A 20,003-nucleotide genomic window follows, 5' to 3' on the forward strand; every position below is an offset into this window, starting at 1 on the left:
AGTATTTAGCATTCTGTGCTATCAAAAATAAGGTAAATGTTAACTTATTTGAAAACGTTACATGCTATATATAAATTACAAAGCTAAAGTATTAGAAAGTAAAATAATACAAGCTCCTACCTTTCAGCACTAAATGCTGATTCTGTGTCAATGTACACAACAGCTCCTTCTAATCCTCCCATGTTGGTGGGTAATGTGGCCAAAACACTCATCATTATACAAAACTGAGTTTTTCCACAACCTGGTGGACCTGTAATCTAAAAAAAAAAAAAAATTATTTGTATAAACATCACAAGCTAGTCAAGGCAAAATCCTTTATTTTTTTTTGTTGTTGTTGTTGGGGAAGGGGTATAGGACTTTATTGGGGAACAGTGTGTACTTCCAGGACTTTTTTTCCCAAGTCAAGTTGTTGTCCTTTCAATCTTAGTTGTGGAGGGTGCCGTTCAGCTTCAAGTTGTCCTTTCAGTCTTAGTTGTGGAGGGCGCAGCTCAGCTCCAGGTCCAGTTGCACTTGCTAGTTGCAGGGGGCGAAGCCCACCATCCCTTGCCGGAGTCGAACCGGCAACCTTGTGATTGAGAGGACGCGCTCCAACCAACTGAGCCATCCGGGTGCTCAGAGGCAGCTCAGCTCAAAGTGCTGTGTTCAATTTCAGTTGCAAGGGGCGGAGCCCAACATCCCTTGCAGGACTCAAGGGACTCGAGGAATTGAACTGGCAACCTTGTGGTTGAGAGCCCACTGGCCCATGTGGGAATCCAACCGGCAGCCTTCGGAGTTAGGAGAATGGAGCTCTAACCACCTGAGCCACCGGGCTGGTCCGAAAGCAAAATCCTTTAAGAACTTGCCACAGACACAGTCAAACTAGCCTGGGTTCCTGGGTTTCCAGAGAACACATTCTAATACATTCACTGTAAATAATGAATTAACTTCTCCCCTGTTCATCTGGAATGGTACTAGTCATGTACCATCCTTTAGAGAAATGAGAAAATAGTCATTAAAATCATCCTCTGTGTTCTTTAGTTTAGATGAAAAACTGGTTGGAAAAGGCTGGAGGATTCATTATATACATTCACAACTTGGAGTTCTATACCTTTTCCTCATTAGACATTATAGAAGAATCTTGAAAATATTTAAGTGGCTTTAATAATTAGTTTAGCATTTACTATGAATTGGCCTTTCAGAACGATTTTGTATTAGTCCCCTTAAAAGCTACTTTGATCTTTATTCTTTTTTTTTTTTTTGACTTTTTTTTTCCCCCCAAGTTGTTATCCTTTCAATCTTAGTTGTGGAGGTTGCCATTCAGCTTCAAGTTGTTGTCCTTTCAGTCTTAGTTGTGGAGGGCGCAGCTCAGCTCCAGGTCCAGTTGCCATTGCTAGTTGCAGAGGGCACAGCCCACCATCCCTTGGAGGGAGTGAACTGGCAACCTTGTGGTTGAGAGGACGCGCTCCAACCAACTGAGCCATTCGGGAGCTCAGTGGCAACTCAGCGGCAGCTCAGCTCAAGGTGCTGTGTTCAATCTTAGTTGCAGGGGGCGCTGCCCACCATCCCTTGGGGGACTCAAGGAATCGAACTGGCAACCTTGTGGTTGAGAGCCCACTGGCCCATGTGGGAATCGAACCGGCAGCCTTTGGAGTTAGGAGCACGGAGCTCTAACCGCCTGAGCAGCTGGGCCGGCCCTGATCTTTATTCTTAAGAGTAAAGTATTTAGGGGTGAAAGGTACTGATGTATACAATTTGCTATCAGATGGTCCAGAAAAAAAAAGTGTGTGTGTGTGTGTGTGTGTGTGTGTGGAGAGAGAGAGAGAAAGAGATAAAGCAAATGTAACAAAATTCAACAATTGTTGAATCTAAGTGATTCACACTTTGAAGCGTATACTTTGACATTTTAGTTGGTAGAAAGGTTTGGTATTTTGAGATTATAAAATTTAAAACCAGAGGGTATATATGGAAAGGAACAAGAAATGAATCACAAAATATTCAAGCTCACCTGAAAGTACTTAACAAATATTATTTGAAAATGTTAAAAATATTCCCTTTGAATATATGCTATTTGTCATACTGGCTATTGCATCCAAAATTTAAGAACCAAAACATTATCCCTTTTGAGAAAATAGCACTAACGAACAATTTTTCATAATAGGAAGAGGGAAAAGAGGAAGAGAAAAGGAGAGAAGAAAATCTCTGGTAGAGATGAAAAAAATCTGAGCTAAGACTGAGATATACCATAGATATGAAAAAACTGTCTCAGATACATCATGAAGTAGAAAAAAATGACAAGGGATGACCCATGCATGAGTCTAAATCATTTAGGCCAGCAGTTCTCAAATTTCAGTAAGCATTAGAATTATTTGGCCAGTTTGTTAACCAGAATCTCTGGTTCAGCAGCTTTGAGATGTGGCCTAAGAATTTACATCTCTGATTAAGTTCCCAGGTGATATTGATGCTGCTCTACACTTTTGAGAACCACTGTTTTGGAATTTAGACTAAAGCTAAACTTCATGTATCAAGCTTCAACATTAAAAAACAGAAGCTCACAAGTTAGAAACGATGTGCTGATTTATGATCTCTTAAACAGTGATTTAGACTTTACAGGTAAATAATTGCTACTACCAATAATAGTTTGCCAAATCATGAGTGATCAGTGAAATAGGGACTCCAAACTTCTTTGATTATATACTCTGACAAAAAAAAAAAGTAGTATGGTTCTCTAATATATCCATACTTATTATATATATATATATACACTATTTCATTAATATGTCCTATACAGTAATGAACATACATAAAATAGGGATAAAAAAATAAAAGATTACAAGCATTTAAAAAGTTTTATATCTTAGTTATATAGATCTTTTCACTCTCATAAAAAATAGATTAGTACTTTTAGTGGAGCTATGATAATAATGAAAATAAATAAAATTATATTGTTTCTTAGATATGGACAACTATTTTGCAATTTAATGACCGAAATGTCAGGTCCTAAGTTCTGCTTGTTTCAGTACTTAATTATAATGGCTGTATAGGTGAGAAAGGGATAATTGCAAAAATGCAAGGACTGAAATTAAAGAAATATATCATATGTTGTACTTACTAAATCACTACTTTCATTTTTCACTAACTTCCATCAGCTAGCAAAAGTTTTTATTGAATTTTGGCTAATAAATCTCTATCTTCCCTCATGTCAATCAATTGTTTTTGGAAACTAATCAAAGATATTGCATTTTTACATTTTTAACGATTGGTTTAAAAAGCAACTGCAACTCTTTATTTGGAAGATTTTCAACAGTATAGAAAATATTGTTACCAGTTTTTTAAAGTGTGCAGACAGCAAAATTTTCATTAGATACATACTACCTCTGAAAACAAAAATCACATTATGAAAGAAAGATTTCTAAGCAGTGACTTTAAAAACACTCTGTATTTTAATCTCTGTCTTGAAAAAGGCAATTACTTTCTCATTCATTGTTAAAACATGGCCCTTACTTCGAAGGAATGGAGTAAGTGTGTTCCATTGGTTGGTTGGCTAGCTGTCTTTTAATCTGCGATGAAGCATGTAACATAGCCACTTGTCATACAAAAAAGTTCAGCAAATTAGACATATCTTGTCATTTTTTAAAAAATGCTTCATCCATCTTTAAATCCAACAACTCTTTTACAATCTTTGCTGTGAAATAATCAAAGAAGTTCTTGTGATTTAAATGAATTTCATGGTCACAGCCCATCTCACTACAGAGTACAGAAATTCTACACTTTGCCAGCAGGTTTTTATAAAAATTAACATTAATCCCATCCTTTGGCACTCTTCACACATCTGACATCTAGATTAAAGTTAAATTTCATTATTTTTTCAGGCTTACTTAGTGGGTTAAGACATTTCAACATTAATAATTTTTAGCTTCAGATAGTTTACCTCTGAATTCTAGCAGCCAAACCACAAAATTTCAAGTTGTGTTTAGTTCCCAGGTTCAGCTCCAGTGGTGGTTAGAAAGAGAGAACATGCCAAACCAGAATAGTCTAAGTTATTTGCTTCTTGGAAATCACAGTGAATACAACTTTTACACACAGAAGACATCAGTAAAGTACAATTAGTTTCATATAGTCAGGGCCTGAGTTTCAACCTGCCTGAGAAATGTAAAAGAACGGAAAGAAAAGAAACAAAAGTGAAGATCACTGAAATATCAACAAGGAAGCAAATATTAATTGGTTAAAAGAGGAAAGAGAATTATTCCCAAGAAAATAAAATCTAATTGTACTAAAGTAAAAATGGAACCTAGTCATTTTAATCTTAAATGTGATTAAGTGATTGAGATGAATGTGAAACCCAGCTCTGTTAGAACCTCAAATCTGACCAAGTTAATTCTTCCCATGTTCAAGATGGGGGCAACATGATGGGGCAACCAGCCAAGCCAATACTTCGCAGAAGACAATTTAAGGACTGCCTGGTTCTGATCTGAGAAAAGAGCATGTTGAAACTTCACATTTTTTTAATGACCACCTCCAAGCCCCCACCCAGCATCTAACTACTTGTCTCCATTTGCTCTACAATTATGTAGAAATATGATTAGATCTTCAGACCTGCAGAATTCATTTTAAAAATAATTAACTCTCTAAATCCTAAAACAAAACAAAACGAACAAAAAGCAAACAGTCTCAGAAAGGCCAGGTAGCACTGTGCCTTATGAAAGAAACCTTGATCTTAAATTATATCAACATGTGGGAGATTTTATATTTTGGATTCTCTCCACCACTCCTTCTTATTTCATATTAACAACTGTTGTTTTTTGAAGTAAATGGGAAGGGAGAGAGAAAAGGAAGAAAGGGGAACAGAGCAGAAAAAAAACAAGAGAACATGGAAATGACAAGTGCCCCAAATTTCAGAGTTAAAAAAAATCAAACAGTATCAAGCGATATAGTCATTCATTTAACAATCATATAACATGTGCCATATGAAAGACTCTACAAAACCATTATGACTTTATGGAGAAAGATACTCTACAAAACCTTTATATCTTTATGGAGAAAAATACTTATTTCTAAATCAGTTAGTGAATGAAGAATTAGGAAGAATGATCCAATCAACTACATAGGCTAAACTACTATATTAGGAAAGAGGTCTGATTATCTTGCCTTTTAAAACACTGGGTAGGATAAACAAATCATGTCAGCGGATTATATTCAAGAAACACCAATTAGAAATCCCTCTCTAGTTTTCCTACTGCTGCTGTTGTACATGGAGCTGACCTGAACCTGAATGCAGCTTAAAGGAGACGAGACCCACCTTGACCAACCTGCCGACCTACGTGCAAGAAAAATAAATGTTTGCTGCTGCTATTGTCAGCAGAGTAAGCAACCCAAATTGAGTAATTAAGCATTTATGTCTTACACTTCACTGTTTATGCATTTCTATTACATGCCAGGCCCTTGTAGGCATTTGAATTTACAACCCCTGCCTTAGTATCTCCTGTGATCTTGTAGACCACAGCTAACGCTGCCAAAGAGGCAAAAAAAGCACTGCAATATTCAACTGTTCTGAGGAAAACTTAGGATGCCAAAATAAGACTCTGTCCTCCTGCCTGTACCTTTTTGGGTACAGGATAGTCACTTCCAAAGCAAAACCACCTCACTCAAGGAGGACAGATACCTTGTCTCCTTCAATCATGAACAAAGCATAGAAATTACTCCCAGAAAATACAAATAATGTAGAACTGTGCTATATTGTTTCTTATTATTCAGGGCAAGTATCTGGGTATAATCATCACTCTTAAATGTAGTAAAGATTTGGCAGTGCTTCCAGGGTTTACTCTTCCAGAGATGCTCTTGAACTAAGACACGCAGATGGTACATATCTTTTTGTTGACCTGAGTTTGGGCCAGTTCTCTAGTCCTGTAATCTCGGGATTACACTCTGCAAATACCTTTTTTGATAACCCTTAAATACAATCTTAATTGTACCTAACCACATTAGCATCTTGATCATGCGTTCTCAGGGGTGATACTAACCGCAAGGGTGAAACTTGGCTTTCACTGGAGAGGGGGGTAATTTTACTCTTTTTATATCTATATAAAGCGCAGATATACATACAATACATAAATTGATATACAGTATATCTGTGGTATTAAAATCTCATGGTGGGGGGAGGGGGTGATTAAGGGGAAAAAGTGTCTAAAAAGCTCCTTAAGGGGTGGTAATGAAAAAAAGATTGAGAAACACTGATCTGATCTATATTATCTCATATGGGAAGTCTACCATTACATGGTTTGATCTCCACATAATGTAAACTTTTACAGTTTAAACTTCAAACATATTTTACTACCAATATTCAGTCCTAACAGATGCAGAATTATCTGCTATATATCCCACAAGTGAGGAACTTGACGTGCTTGGAGAGTGGGACAAAGCCCTGTCGCTCACTTCCATTACTGCTTCGGCAGAGTGGTTTCTCTTTGATTTCTCCTCTGCTGCTTCTGCTTTTGGCATGAGTAGCTCTTCTCTAGTTCCCCTTTTAATCTTGGTGCTGTAACTGAATATACACACATTCAGTGAAGTTCACATAAATCAAAAGTGATGATAAATAAATTACAGAATACTGAAGCTAGAGTCAGGAAAAAGTAGCTATAAAAATGACAGCAGAATGTTTCCAGATTCATTCTTCCTTGCTCAGTCAGCTCCAGACCTAGTCTAGTTTATTCAACCAGCTGCCTTACCCCTCACCTGCACAGATCTAACCTGATATCTGGGACTCTAGGTGTGACCTTTTAACCAGAAACAAAGATCATGCAATGCAATTAATTAGACACCTCCCTTGATATCTGGATTAATGCTCTATTGCTATGTAACAAATTACCAGAAACGTAATAGCTGCAAACAACACCCATTTATTGCCTCACAGTTCTGTATGTTATCAGTCCTGATGAGCTTGACTGGGTTCTCAGCTAAGTCTCACAAGGCCAAAACGAAGTGTCAGCTGAGCTAGACTCCTATCTGGAGTCTGCGGGGGAAGTATTTACGTCCAAGCTCATTTGGTTGTTGGCAAAATCCTGCATTTGTGGGTCCACGCTCCCTGCTTCCTTTCTGGCTGTCATCTGAGGGCCACCTACATTCCTTCTCACATGGTCCCTTCTATCTTCATGTTTTGAATCCTCACGTTTTGAATCTTTCTGGCTTCCCCTTCTTTAGCCAGAGAAAGCTCACTGCTTTTAAGGCTCATAGGATTAGACTGGAATAATGTCTCTATCATAAAGTCAATTGTGCCATATAACATACCATGAACATGGGAATGATGTCATATTCACAGATTCCAGGGATTATAGCAAAACATCTTTGGGAGACCATTTTAGAAATTCTATCACAAGGTCTCTGGGAAGGGAGAGGTAATAAATTAAAGTTTTTAAAAAATTACAAGCATATGCACACACACGCGCACACACATATATGCATTGTGGGGGCGGAGCCCCAGAAAGAAGTTTCCAGGCTCTCGGCCTCACATAGAAAGGTGTTGGCTCAGGTAGTAAATGGCCAACTGTGATTGCATGGCCATCAGCTGTGGCTAGTTGGCCATCAGCTGTAACCAGTGAGCCATTGGCCACTAATATAACTGCTGTGGCTACGCTAGGAGAGAGAGGAAGAGAAGAGAAGAAAATGGGGGCTAGCAAGAAGATGGTGGCTGGGCTGGCAAGCGCGGATTGCAGTTAGGATGGCTGGTTGCGGACAGTGTGGATCCAGCCTCCAGTGAGAGTATAGTGCCGCCGGCGAGAATATACTAAGTATGACTCCCCTATCTATGGCTCCTTGTGTGTTCCTTTTTGGCCTCACCATATCCTGCGTTCTTGTATGGGGAGTGGGAGCAGAGACCCCGCAGGCCACACTGCATGACAAATGGCGCAGCGAGCAGGGTCTCCCGCACGACATGCATACATACATATATAGTGATGATTTCATTTTTTTTCATCTTCCCACAAGGAAAACACCAACGTCAAACAATTTTTCAGGCAAGTTCTACCAAATTTTCAAGAAACAAATAATTCTAATCTTCTATTGCTGAATATAAAAAAGAGATATTCCACAACTCATTCTACCAATTAACTCAAAATAGATCACACAAAAATTAACTCAAAATAGACCATAGACTAAATGTAAAACCTAACTATAAAACTCTAGAAGAAAACATAGCTTCTGTGTCCCAGGCTGGACAAAGAATTTGTGAAGATGACACCAAAAGCATAATTTATAAAAGAAAAAATTGATACATTGAATGACACCAAAATTAAAAATTTCAAAAGCTACCACTAAGAAAATGAAGAGACAGTCACAGATTAGAAGAAAATAATTGCAAATCATGTATCTGATAAAGGACTTGTACCCAGAATATATCAAGAATTTTTATAACTCAATAACAACAAAACAACCAATTAAAACATTGGCAAAAGATTTTAATAGACATGTCACTAAAGAAAATACACAAATAGCTAATAAGCACAAAATCACTAGTCATCAGGTACAGTGGTACCTCGGTTTTTGAACGTCTCCATTGACGGACATTTTGGTTTATGAACGCCGTAAACCCAGAAGTAAATGCTTCGGTTTTCAAACATGACTCAAATCGAACATGTCACACAGCTTCCGCTCAGTGCAAGATCCTGAGGCCTAGCTGTCGGCTGTTTTCGAACGTTTCAGAACTCATGGATTACATTCGAAAACCGAGGTACCACTGCACAATGAAATACCCATGCACACTCATTAGAATAGCTAAAATCAAAAGGATGATACTAAGTCTTGGTGAGGATGTGGAGAAACAAACCATCAGACATTGCTGGTAAGAATGTAAAATGGTACAGCCACTTTAGAAAGCAGTCTGACATTTTCTTAAATATTACACATACCCATCACATGAGCTAGTCACTATACTCCTTGGAATCTACGCAAGAGAAACAAACAAACAAAAACTACATTCACATAAAGACTTGTCCTTGAATATTCATTGCAGCATTATTCCTGATAGATAAAAACTGGAAACAGTCCAACTGCCCATCAACTAATGAGTCGATAAACAAAATGTGCTATATAGCCAAACAATATTATTCAACAATTAAAAGAAACAAACTACTAATACATGCAACAACAATGATGAACCTCAAAAACATCATGACATGTGAAAGAAACCAGCCACAAAAGATTATATATTATATGATCCCACTTACATGAAATGTTTAGAAGAGACAAATTTATAGACAGTTGATCAGTGGGTGCCTAGGGCTGAGGACGGGGACGGGGATTAACTATAAATGGACACAAGGATGATGGAAATGTTCTAAACTGTGATTTACTATAAATTTACTAATATAATTGAATTATACAGTTACAATGGTTGAATTTTATGGTACTTAAATTGTACCTTAATAAAATTTTTTTTAACAGCCGAATGATTTATGAAAAGGTATTCAAGCTCATTAGTAATTAGGAAAGTGAAAACTAAGATCACAAAGATGGGCAGAAATTAAGTTTGACAATACCAAAGCAAGAAGATATGGAGCAAGAGGAATTCATGCACATCAGTCATAAGACTGTAAACAGGCACAACCACTCCAGAAAACAATTTGTCCTGATTCTGCAAAGTCACACATGTGCATACCCTGTCACCAGCAAATCACTCCAAAGTAGATACCCTAGATGGGAGCCAGATAGTAATATTTTAGGCTTTGTAAATCATGAAGTCTTTGTCACAACTAACTCAACTTTGTCTCGTATATCACAAAAACAGCCACAGATAAAAGGTAAACAAATGAGCATAGCTGCAACAATAAAACTTTATTTACAAAAACAGGCAGTGAGCCAGGTTTGACCACTGACAGTAGTTTGCCAATCACTGCCCTAACGAAATCCTATATATGTGATCCAGGAGACGTGCAACTCTTTCCTCAGAACTTGTTTACATTAGTAGCAAACTGGAAGCAACTCAAATGTTCATTTACAGAAGGGATAAATTGTGGCACATTTTCAAAATGAAATATGATACAGCAGTAAAAGTGAATTATACTCTTGCTACCTACAACAACATAGATAAATCTTAGAAAATAATACTAAGTGAAAAAAGTGATTCATAGAAGAAATATAATACAATTTAATTATAGATACATGACTTCATACAGCTCAAAAATAAGCAAAACTAAATAAAATTTTATTATCTCCTATGTATATAGGTGGTAAAGGAAAACTATAGGTATAGGAAACTATGGGGGGAAAGGTAGAGGAATGGGAGAAATTCAAGATGGAGGTTACCTCCCAACAGAAGACAAACATAGGACCAGGGAGGAGTCCACAGTTAGTTTCAGTGGTTTTGATATTGTTCTAGTTCTTATATTGGATCGCAGTCTCATAAGAGTTCACAACTTACACTTGCAGGACATATTTAATCTTGTATACATAAAATATTAAAATTTTGTTTTTTAATAAACAAGTAAACAAAAAAACTCCCTGTATTCAACTGGAAAAATCCCAAAAAGACCGAAGAGGCTACCTGTAGCTGAAACAGAAAGTGGAGAACTTGCCATTAATAAGCAGTCAGGGTATTTATATTTCAATTTGTCCAAGTAGGTCACGATAAAACACCTACATGACTTGGAACTACTGCTTGGATTCAGAAAAATTGATAAAAACTAAGTGAAAAAGAATTGAAAATTATTCTAAAACTTAAAAAATAAGCAGTAGTTGTTCGTTAATCTTCCTTAAGTTCAATTTTTTGCTATTTAAATAAGTTTATTACTGTGGATCACTATTGTTATCAACCTATTCCATCACCGGTCCAGCTAAATACCAAGAAAGATTCTATAAAATAGGATTCTGGCACCATCTGGTGGCAGTACCTGCAACAGCAAGTTCTCCTTTTTTTCAGATTCACTCATTCATTCATTTACCAACTATTTAATAGGCAACTACTAGGCATAGTACACACACATTTTTTAATCTTTCTTGAAAGACAGGAAATAACATAAGGTGTAGCATCTAAAACAGAATTTTAGATCTTCAAGGAAAAAAACCTACAGTTAAATGTATGACAATCAAAATGTAAGAGTCTGCTCTTGTTTAGTTTACTTAAAGTATCTATTCCTCTGGAACTCTCAGGCGAGAAGTCCCTCAGGAGTGCGCTGGTAAATATACTCTATCGACTCACCACATCAGAACCAGGAAGCACACCAATGGGGTCTTCAAGGAAAAGAACTGTGGTGATTTTTAAATGTCCTCAAATGCTTGACACTTCTTCTTTCAAAGGGCACAGCCTAATTTCCCTTTCCTTGAACATGGGCTGGAATTAACGACTCTCTTCTAATGAAGAGAATGTGGGAGAAGTAATGATGTATAACTTCCACATCTAAATCACCAACGGCATCGGCACTTCCATCATGCCTTCTTTTGGATCACTTACCCTGGGGGAGGAGACTCAAGCAGCCTTTGGAGAGCCTGCTGGGGAAGAACTGTGACCTCCCCTCAACAGCCAGCACCAACGTGCCAGCTGTGTAAGTGAAACCCCTTGGAAGTACTGACCAGCCCCAGCAAGTCCTCAGATACTGCATCCCTGGCCAATATCACCACGAGAAGCCATTCCCAGAGAAACAAAATCAATACATGTTTATTATTGTTTTAAACCACTTAGTTTTAGGGTAATTTGTTATGCAACAATATATAACTAATATCTATCACTTCCTAAAACCAAGTTTTGTCTGCAATAAGGAGTAAAAATAGCTCACGTCAGTTTAATACTACAATTTGCCCACATGTTAATAAAATTTCAAATTTTCATTCCTAATACACTAAGTAGTAATCCTTTTCTAATTCTCCCAAACTGTTTCATATTATTTCATAATATTCACCACATTCTAAGTTTATTCGAAAAACAGCAACCTAAGCCGACCAATCAGCAGGGATTTTTTTTGAACATCTTTTTGCAGAGCAACTGTACTAGGTACTAGGTGGAGAACCATGCCTTTGAGGTGTTCATAATTTAATTCAGATTAACATCCATGAAATATATGTTTTTTGACTAAATTTTTCCTCTTGGTTCTGAAGGTGTCAGATCCATGAAAGAAGTTCTGGAAAGTAACTTTACCTCTGTGAGGGATCCGCAAGCCACACCACCATGCAGGGCTTCATCCAAAGCAGAAAGGGTTGTAGATAAGAATGCTGGCAAGAGAGGAGCAGACCTTTGCATCTTTATCTCATAAGCCTGAACAGGAAAAAGATTAAGTTCTTTTCAACCTCCATATCTATTTGAAAACACACACCAACTCAAAACCTAAAATTTTAGCAGCTGGAACCCAATTCCATCTTTTTCCCTTCTATTATTTATTTGTTCAACAAATATTTACTCTGTGCCAGTGACTGAGCTAGATTATGGGGCTATGATTTAACAGACAGTGCCCCTGCCTTCATAGTACTTACAGTCAACCATTAGGGCTAGAAACTGGGCAATTACTATACAGTTAATAAGAGACGTTGTGATAGGGAAAGTGGAGACATAGTGACAGTATACCTGATCTGGATTTTGTGATCCAGTAAGGCTTCATGGAAGAGCTGGATGTCTAAACTTAAATCTGAAATAACTGTTAGACAGGCAAAGGAAATGTGCATATTCCTGCCAAAGAGATAGAATGTACAAAGAAAGGTCAAGAAGCAAGGAACTAACAAAAACTGAAAAAAAAAATAGAGTTCATTTAGAACAGTTGACAGATGGAGTGTGGTGGGGTTGTGGCAACTGATGAGGCTGGAGAAATGAGCAGGGGCCAAATCATGAAGAGCCTTGTTGAAGTTTGGCTTTGATGCTGAGAGCAAGAAGGAGCAACATGATCAAAGCGGGTTTCTGAAGAATAGCTTGAAGGTATGTGTGGTAGGCTGAGAAATGGACACCCCAAAAGATATCCACATCAAATCCTTGGAATCTGTGAGTAGTACCTTTTTTGTAAGAAGGATCTTTGCAGACGTGATTAATGTGATTACATGCCCACTAGCAATGTACAAGAACACTTGCCTCTTTGCAATCTCTACCATTAAAAATTTCATTTTTATGGATGAAATTAACTATAAAAATTCATTCATTCACCATACATTCACTGTGTGCTTACTGCGTGCCATACACTATGACTGGATGTGGGAATACAAGGGTAAACCAAACAGACACAGTTTCTACCCACTTAAAGTCTTAAATTTAATAAATATGTCTTAAATCCAAGGTTCTTCTGCTCTGTGAGGATGTAGGAAGACCAGAATATTAATATTTATGAGCCATAAACGTGCCCCTCTTGTCTAATCTGTCTTACTGAATACTTATTTCAGTTAAACCATGGATTACCATAGAATTTTTTAAGGCTACTTTCAGGCACATAAAATAATTAGAAAAGCTAAGATTAAAGTCGCCTGGTTTGCATCTGATTCAGAAGTACCTGAATATTGTCTACACTCCATCATCAGGCAACATATAGGTGGGCATAGGGATCTGTCAACACTAAAGTGCTTCATTTGTAAACTGTAAGTGCACTTACCAGAATAATCAATTTGGTGACTCTCAAAAATAAATAAATAAATTAAATAAAATAACAAAAAAGCCTTCAGACATTACAGTATGTGCACAAATGAGACAAAGTAATATTGTGATAGGACATTCCACCAGTTTTTCTTCTACTTTGGCGGCTGCTGCTTCTCAGATTCATCATTGTCTATTCTCATCTTTTAAATGTTGGCTTCACTCAGGATTTGGTCTTGGGTACACGTATCTTCTTACTGTACATACTCTCTAGGCAATTGCTCATCCATTCCCATGGCCTTTACGATTCCATTTACACGGATGACTCCCAAAGGCATACTTCCAGGGCAGACTGCCCCTTTGAGCTCCATGTCCATATACGAGTATGTAACAGCCTACTTCACATCTCCACTCAGCGTTTCACATGCACTTTAAATTCAACAAGCACTAAACTGAATTTATGATCTGCCTTCCTCAAAGCTGACCCTCTCCCAATACTCCTTACCTCAGGAAATGGTACCACCCAGTTTCTCAATGCAAAAATCAAGGAATCATCGCTGACACTTTCCTGTACCTCACCACCACTCACAGACAATCACCGAATGCTACCCATTCAACCTCCTAAATCTCTCTCATAGTAATTGACATTATACCATCTGCATTAATACCACACTAATAATCCACGTCACAATCACATTCTGTCCGGAATATAGTAACAGATACCTAACTAGTCTTCACAAATATTTTCTTCCTCCTTTCAATCACTTGTCTATGCTCAAGACTGAGTTTTTTAAAACACATATTACAATATACTTCTACGGCTTCTCATTGCTCCCGGAATAAAGTCCAAAATCGTTCACATTGTCTGCAGGTCCTACTGCCATGACTCCTGCTTACTTCTCTGACTTCATCTCCTGCCATCCTCTTCCTCACTGCTACATTCCATTCACACCAGCTTCATTTTATGACCATACCAGCATCCTGTGCTTCTCTTGACAGGGCCTTTGCATCTGCTAGTCCCATTGCCCCACTCCCTCCCTTCCCAGCTCCCTTCCTTATCTCTCTCCTATCCATCCTTTAGGTTTTAGCTTAAATATCGCTTCCTTGGGGGAGTCCTTCCTGACTCATAAACTAAGTAACGTCCCCTGGTACTATGTTTTAATGCTCCTTAAACTTTTCCTTCATAGGACTCATCACTACTACAATTAACTATTTATTGATGTAATTATTTGTTTAATGTCTGACTTCTCCCACTAGACTGTAAGCTATGTGAGGGCAGGAACTTTATCAATCTTGTTCACTGCAATATACCCGGTACCTGAAAAAATACCTGATACATGGCTCACACTCAATAAATACTGGTTGAAGAAATAAATGACTAAATAAACAAATACATAAACAGACAAAAATCTTTCCTGAAGGAATGAACTAAGGCTAAGCCAATGTTGAAGGCAGGACTCATATCTAAAGAATGCTATAAGAGTGAATGTGCAACAAAGGAGAAAGATGGATTCTTGAATTGGCATGTGGAATGACACTGAGATTGCAGCTAAAGTGGTGATGGAAGTGGAATCTAAAGTTGAATTTCCCACCCATGTTCTCTTATTTAATTACCTAAATAGAAATATGTCATAGCTACTGACCAACTATATAGAAAGATAGATGTCAAATTAAAAGGTTTCCCTGGTGCTTTACAGCCTTCAAAATAGTAACAGGATATTTTGAATCTAGTCACAGAATCATCTCACACTATTTTAACTCTAACTTCTCCCATAAAACAAAGTGAGTTGTCCAAAGCTACGAAATCAATAACAATGCTAAGACAAGTGCCATACCCTAACTCCGATTCTAATTCTCCTTCTGCCTTAAGGTATTTCTGCGTTAAGGTATTTTCCTTAGATGACAAGCGAAATCTAAACAAAAGAAAGTATTTTATCTGTTCATTGTTTCAGAAGTCTCAAATGACAATTCCGACTTCACAGAATTGCACCCTACTTTATTGCTCAGCGGTTACCAAATTTTAATATGACATAATAAGGTAAGCAATTTACAAAGCATTGAACAGATTTTTAGGCAGCTCTCATTCTGGGAAAATAATATTTGTTCTACCGTGCATAAAACCTATATTTTGAAAAGCTAAAGTCATGAGACAGAAAGTATGAAAAAACAGTATACAACTTGACGAGAACTTGTCATAAAAGACTTTAACTCTTCTCAAGAGTAAGGATAAGTTTTCAAGTATTATTTATTCAAGCAATAATCAAGTATAAGTTCAATATATATACTTTATGATGTAGACTAAGTGATGATAAAAATTAGTATTACAGAGACAGGGGAATTCTAAAATTAAAAGCATATTATAATTTAACCATAAAGTCCACAAATCCCGCCCAAATAAAGAGAAAAGTGACCTTTTGAAATATCACTATCAGCTACACAGAACAAAACTTTCTGTTGCCTCCTCATTCTTATAATTAGAAACTATCTCCCATGAGCTTATAAACTACATAAATTTTTCACATATATTCTCATTAGAGGACTAACTCTGGTGCGAGAGTCAATATTTCTGAGGTACTCATATTTATTTTTGCTTTTGCTTCATCCCAAAAAAGACTATAAATATGATAATCACTTCAAAATAAAAATCATAATCAAATCATCATAAAAAAAATATACCGTTTGCATCTGTGGGGCGCAGGCCCTGCTGACCGTGCACAGAAGTTCATGGACACCTTGATAACTAAGGCCAGTCATCTTCACAAGCTCCAGTGGGGAAAGACATAAGAAGTCCTAAAGAGACACAAAGAGAATATTTTAAATATGTATGTAAAAAGAAAATCTCAGTTGATATTGTCCATGTGTAGATAACAGTGAAATGTATTGCAGAGCAAAGATTTATGTGTTCCATATGGTATTCCCTCCTAAATACGCCTTAACTAAAAGATATGACGGTAGTCTTATCTTATAGTTATCCAAGTTAGTTGGCATGTACCAGAGGACATACCAAGTGACATCACATGGTAGCAGCAGCATACAACCCAGGTGTATATATACACTGTACTTGTGCCTGAAAGAGTTTGGGTACAAACAGATGCCCAGAAAGTGTCAGGTTGAAATGAGTTTCTCCTAAGCTATATGAGATCATTCAGAGGCAGTATCTGATCACTGAGAGGGAATAAAACTGACTATGCAATGAAATGTTACTTTTCATACTTTTAAGAGCATTTCAAAGTATGAAAGTGAGGGTTATTAAATGTATAACAGAGGAAGCAAAGATACCTTTAACACATGAAGCAATGTTTTCAAAATTGCAGTATGCTCTGAAAGTCTGTTTTATTAGGATTAAGTCCTAACCTAAAACCTTATATTTCATTTAACCCAAAAGAGATTTGCTTCACTATTGTGCTTAAAAATACAATATCTTCTCTATACATTTCTCTCTCTCCATCAATAGGAAAATAAATGATCTTATTAATTTCTCTTGCTTTCAAGAGGAATTATCCATTTTGAATACCATTTGAGTCATAGTTTTCATGTAACTACAAAATTTCTTTTAAGTAGGTAAAACTTCTGTCAAATCCCCAATGGCACAGGCGTACTTCGCCTTAGGCCATGAGGATCCTCCCCGACAAAATACAAAAATATTGAACTTGAATAAATGAAATAATATTTGGAAGTATAACCCAGGGGGCTTGTCTTTTAAAATTAGCCTATGTAGAAATACCATCATTTACCTTTTTTTCTGTAAACCCACATTTTCAAATGTCAGATTTAAGAGTTATTAAGGTATACTTAAAATTAATTTGTACTTAAAGTTTTTCATTGGAAAAAATTAAATAAATTTTACCTGACAGGTAACAATCTGATGTCTGTTCAGACGGTCACACAACTCTTGTGATAAACCCACTCGTCTTAGTTTTCTGCTACCCATGCCTACAGACGCAGCAAAAAAAAAAACTACTTTGAAAAAAACATCAGAAAATAGCATAAGCTATAATAGCTGGCTACCATCCAAAACACTCCACAAAATAAAAAATTCTTTGAATTTCTCATGCAAAATGAAATGTATTTAAAATATTACTGATAAAATAAAGGAAGGCTATAGAATCTAATAGGGAATCTAATAGTAGAATCTTTCTAAATAGGGTAGACAACTGTTTGTCAAACATGCATACAGAGAAACAAGGCAAGATAAGAATGTGCATTTCACACAATTCTTTGATACTTATATGTATATAACACCACTTCACATTTTTATAGCATCTTGAGATTTTCAATACATTTATAAATTTTATTTGGATGTGTAACTAACCTTCAAGGCAGATTTCCAAACAGCGCTCCTAGAAAGTCTTTCCTTTCATTGCACTGTATCAATAAATTTATTTAGCATGTACTCTATATCACGCACTGTTGCTTTATATAAATTATTAATCTTCTCAACATCCCTATAAGAAAGGTTATTGGCCCCCTTTTTGCATATGAGAAGACAAAAGCCTGGCAAGCTTAGCTACCCTAATATTACCAAAAAAAGTAAATGGTAGGTCCAGAATGTGAGCTCAGAAAGTCTGACTCGGAGGTCTAGCCTCTTAACCACTACACTCTACTACGAGTCCATAATCTATTTAACTTACCCCTTTTCTATAAGTCAGAAAAACATCTTCTGAATCAAATCAAATTGTATTATTCCAGGTGTTATTTCCAAGCTGAATTGTTGTTTATTGTACCAGTTGCCCCACTCCCACACACTATACTAGCTTCTCTCATTCTCATATACTATTAAATGTCACTCTAGTTGAATCTCATTGGGCTGAAATAATCGTCTTCCGAGAGCTAGAATAGAATCACTGTGACTTCCTTAATAATGCATGCAAAGAAAAGGCCATGTATCTCCGAGATGGCAAAATATGTTCTGGGTAGAGTAGAAACAGGAACTCTTCATTGTTCCAGGGGATAAAGCAATATAATTATCAAAAAAGAAGTAACGTTTTGGAACAAAAATATATACTGAGAATGTAGACATTTATTTCCAATACCATGGCCCAAATTTCTATTTAATATCTAAATTCTCTGAATTAGATTAAATATACGTGTATGTATCAGATTAACTCTATGTGAACATCAGATTAAATCTCTCTCTCTCTCTCACACACACACACACACACACAAACACACACACACACACAAACACACCTCTCATAAACACAGACTATATCCCTCTCATTTCTCTCAATGGGAATTTGTCATTATTGATTTGTTTCCTGAATAGAAAGTTTACTAAGTGACATGTGGTATGTCATTATGTGTCTTTACAGATCAGGTAATTCCAGGCAATGACACCACTTAGACTGATAAATTCAATCAAAAAGGAGAACTGTAAACCCAAACTACCTGGACTCTAACAATGACCAACTCTGCTATCTCTCCCTTATTAGGGCCACTCCCACCACTTGTCTGGACTATTGCATAGCTTCTGGTTACTCCCTGCCTTATTTTAAAAAATCCATTTATTTGCTCACTTTTTAAGCACACACTCTGCTTAGCTCTAGGTACAAGAATAATTTAAGCATATTCCCTCCCCTTTGGCAACTCACAGTAAAAGATGAAGAGCTATATACAAAAATAACTGCAGTAATGCAATAAGTATTGTCGTTGGTATTTAAAGGTGCTATGGACAAGAAGCCCCAAACTGACCTGCAAAAGTCAGGTCAGTGCCACAATCCTGCCAGAGATAGCTTCCTAACAAGTTGCTCCTATCCTGTCAATCTCATCCTTTAAATTGCCCATGGAACCATTAGACCATAGGATAAATTCCACACCTCTTAGGATTGCATTAAAACCCTTCATAAATTTGTCCCTCATTTCTCTCTCATTTGCACATCAGATTGCAAGGCTCAGATCCTGACCTTCCTAGCAAAGTTACTTCACCTACCACTGTCATCTGTAAAACAAGGGTAATTTAAATATCTACACCTGTAGGAATGTAGTGAAGGTTAAAGGACTTGGATAATACCTGGCACATAATGCTCAAAGTTAACAAGGATTATCAATTCATTCAGCAAAACATCCTTTGCTGCCTCACATGACCTGCTCTCCAGCCACAACAGTGTATGAGCATAATAGATTATGCAAGCGCCATCCTGCCTCCCTGACTTTCCTCGACAATGCCTGCCCCCAACTCAGTCTCTTCTCCAATGTTCTCATCACTTTGTACATATTTACCCAATAATCTTATTGATGTATTATTATGCCTTGCATGTTTGATTCTTCCACCAGACTATAAGTTTCTGCTCTGTGTTATGTGCACGCGCTCATGTGAATGGGGAATGAGGAAAGATATTCAACCCTGTCCTCGTCATCAAGAAAAGAAAAATCAAGTTAGATGCTAAATGAAAACCGTTAAGTAATAATAACTGCTAATATTTATTGAGCCCTTATTACGTCCCATACACTGTTCAAGCGCTTCGGATATTTTACTCCTTTTTACAGATTAACGATA

At 36.9% G+C, this 20,003-nt stretch overlaps 1 protein-coding gene across 7 annotated transcripts in view; it reads right to left on the reverse strand.

The window, feature by feature from the left end:
- RAD51B (RAD51 paralog B) overlaps positions 1-20,003 on the reverse strand; it is a 614,669-nt gene that overhangs the window by 594,112 nt on the left and 554 nt on the right. For 6 of the 7 annotated variants that reach the window (XR_012494630.1, XM_074327303.1, XM_074327304.1 and 3 more), the window contains exons 2-5: positions 17,355-17,440; positions 16,184-16,297; positions 12,098-12,214; positions 121-257 (exon numbers count right to left, since the gene is read on the reverse strand). Coding sequence is in view for 6 of the 7 variants with exons in the window: in XM_074327303.1 (XP_074183404.1) it covers positions 121-257; positions 12,098-12,214; positions 16,184-16,297; positions 17,355-17,438 (452 nt within the window). In the remaining variant the exon portion in view is untranslated. Of the gene's footprint in view, positions 1-120; positions 258-12,097; positions 12,215-16,183; positions 16,298-17,354; positions 17,441-17,819; positions 17,842-20,003 lie in introns of those variants that run through there. The other variant, XM_074327305.1, reaches the window with a different exon arrangement.

Source organism: Rhinolophus sinicus, linkage group LG03 (assembly GCF_036562045.2).
Source record: "Rhinolophus sinicus isolate RSC01 linkage group LG03, ASM3656204v1, whole genome shotgun sequence".
NCBI lineage: Eukaryota > Metazoa > Chordata > Mammalia > Chiroptera > Rhinolophidae > Rhinolophus > Rhinolophus sinicus.